Raw genomic sequence first — 1,222 nt, forward strand, 5'->3', positions numbered from 1 at the left:
CTGGGGTCCTCTACTGCCCAAGGCCTGGGCATTTTGGTACCCAGAGCCAAGACTGTTCCCTCTTCCCCTCTTCCCTCTGGTCTAAGCACACTCCCACAGTCAGCCCATCTACCTATTCCTTCCCCAAACAAGCGATCCCTAGGAGCCCTGGGAAAGCTAAGAGGGGTTTGCTGTTGATCCGGAGCTGGGACTGCTGGGTTTGTGGATTTTTAATCTGGGTAGCAGCCCTTCCGCAGACATTCTGCCTATTTATTTATTTATTTAAGTCGTGCTTTTGAGGCTGGCGTGGGACTTTTTTTTTTTTTTTTTTTTTTTTGCGGGAAATCGCGCCCGCGGGGCTAGCAGCGGCGTCTCTGGGGCAGGTGTCTGGTCTTGAGGCGCGGACTCAGGTCCTGGGAGTCGCGGAGCTCCGCGGGCGCCCTCGAGTCGGCGGGGAGCTCCGTGGGTGCTTTTGGGTCTGGGAGGCGCGGACCGTAGATTTAGGGCACATTGTGTGGGGATGGTGAGGGGAGAGGGGGCTCTGGGAGTGCGCTTAGACAGGGGCAGAAGTGGGGGCTGGGGCTGGCAGGAGTTCTGGGAGCACCTGTTGTCGGAGGTCCTGCGAGAAGGAGGGGGTGCGAAGGCCACAGCAGGACGCTCAGCGCTGGCCGAGGCCGAGGCGGGGCTCCGGGCCGGTGGGCTCCCTAGACACTCACCCTCTTGGCCTTTTTCCCCCCGACGGGTGCCATCTTCGTGGTGTCGGGACGGTACCCAGCACAGGTGCGGACCGACGACGCAAGCCTTTTTCCGCTGCGAAGCCCGAGGCTGCCCAGGGCCACCGCCGGCCTCTTTATACCCGCAGCGGGCGCGGGGAGGGTTTCCGCAGCCGACGCCGGTCCAACGCGGGCCTCGGGCGCGGAACACGCCCACCGGCCTTTCCTTCCCGCCAGCCTCCTGCTGGGGAGGTGATCTAGATTGTTCTCCCAAGTGCGCGGAAAGCCCTATACCCGCAGCGGGCGCGGGGAGGGTTTCCGCAGCCGACGCCGGTCCAACGCGGGCCTCGGGCGCGGAACACGCCCACCGGCCTTTCCTTCCCGCCAGCCTCCTGCTGGGGAGGTGATCTAGATTGTTCTCCCAAGTGCGCGGAAAGCCCTCGAAGTAAAATTTAAAAATAAACAAATAATAAATTAATTAATTAAAATAAGGCTGCCACTCGCTGAGGTTTCAAATCTACTTGCGCGCC

General features: G+C 61.0%; 1 protein-coding gene across 1 annotated transcript in view; it reads right to left on the reverse strand.

Moving 5' to 3' along the window:
• The window catches only part of BHMT (betaine--homocysteine S-methyltransferase), a 22,258-nt gene extending 21,441 nt beyond the window's left edge, over nucleotides 1–817 (reverse strand). The window contains exon 1 of the mRNA XM_006143523.3: nucleotides 696–817. Coding sequence (XP_006143585.1) covers nucleotides 696–728 — 33 coding nt within the window. The 5' untranslated portion in view covers nucleotides 729–817. The remainder of the gene's footprint in view (nucleotides 1–695) is intronic.
• Between the last annotated feature and the right edge of the window lie 405 nt (nucleotides 818–1,222).

Source organism: Tupaia chinensis, unplaced genomic scaffold (genome assembly GCF_000334495.1).
Source record: "Tupaia chinensis unplaced genomic scaffold, TupChi_1.0 Scaffold000099_1, whole genome shotgun sequence".
In the NCBI taxonomy this organism is placed as follows: domain Eukaryota; kingdom Metazoa; phylum Chordata; class Mammalia; order Scandentia; family Tupaiidae; genus Tupaia; species Tupaia belangeri.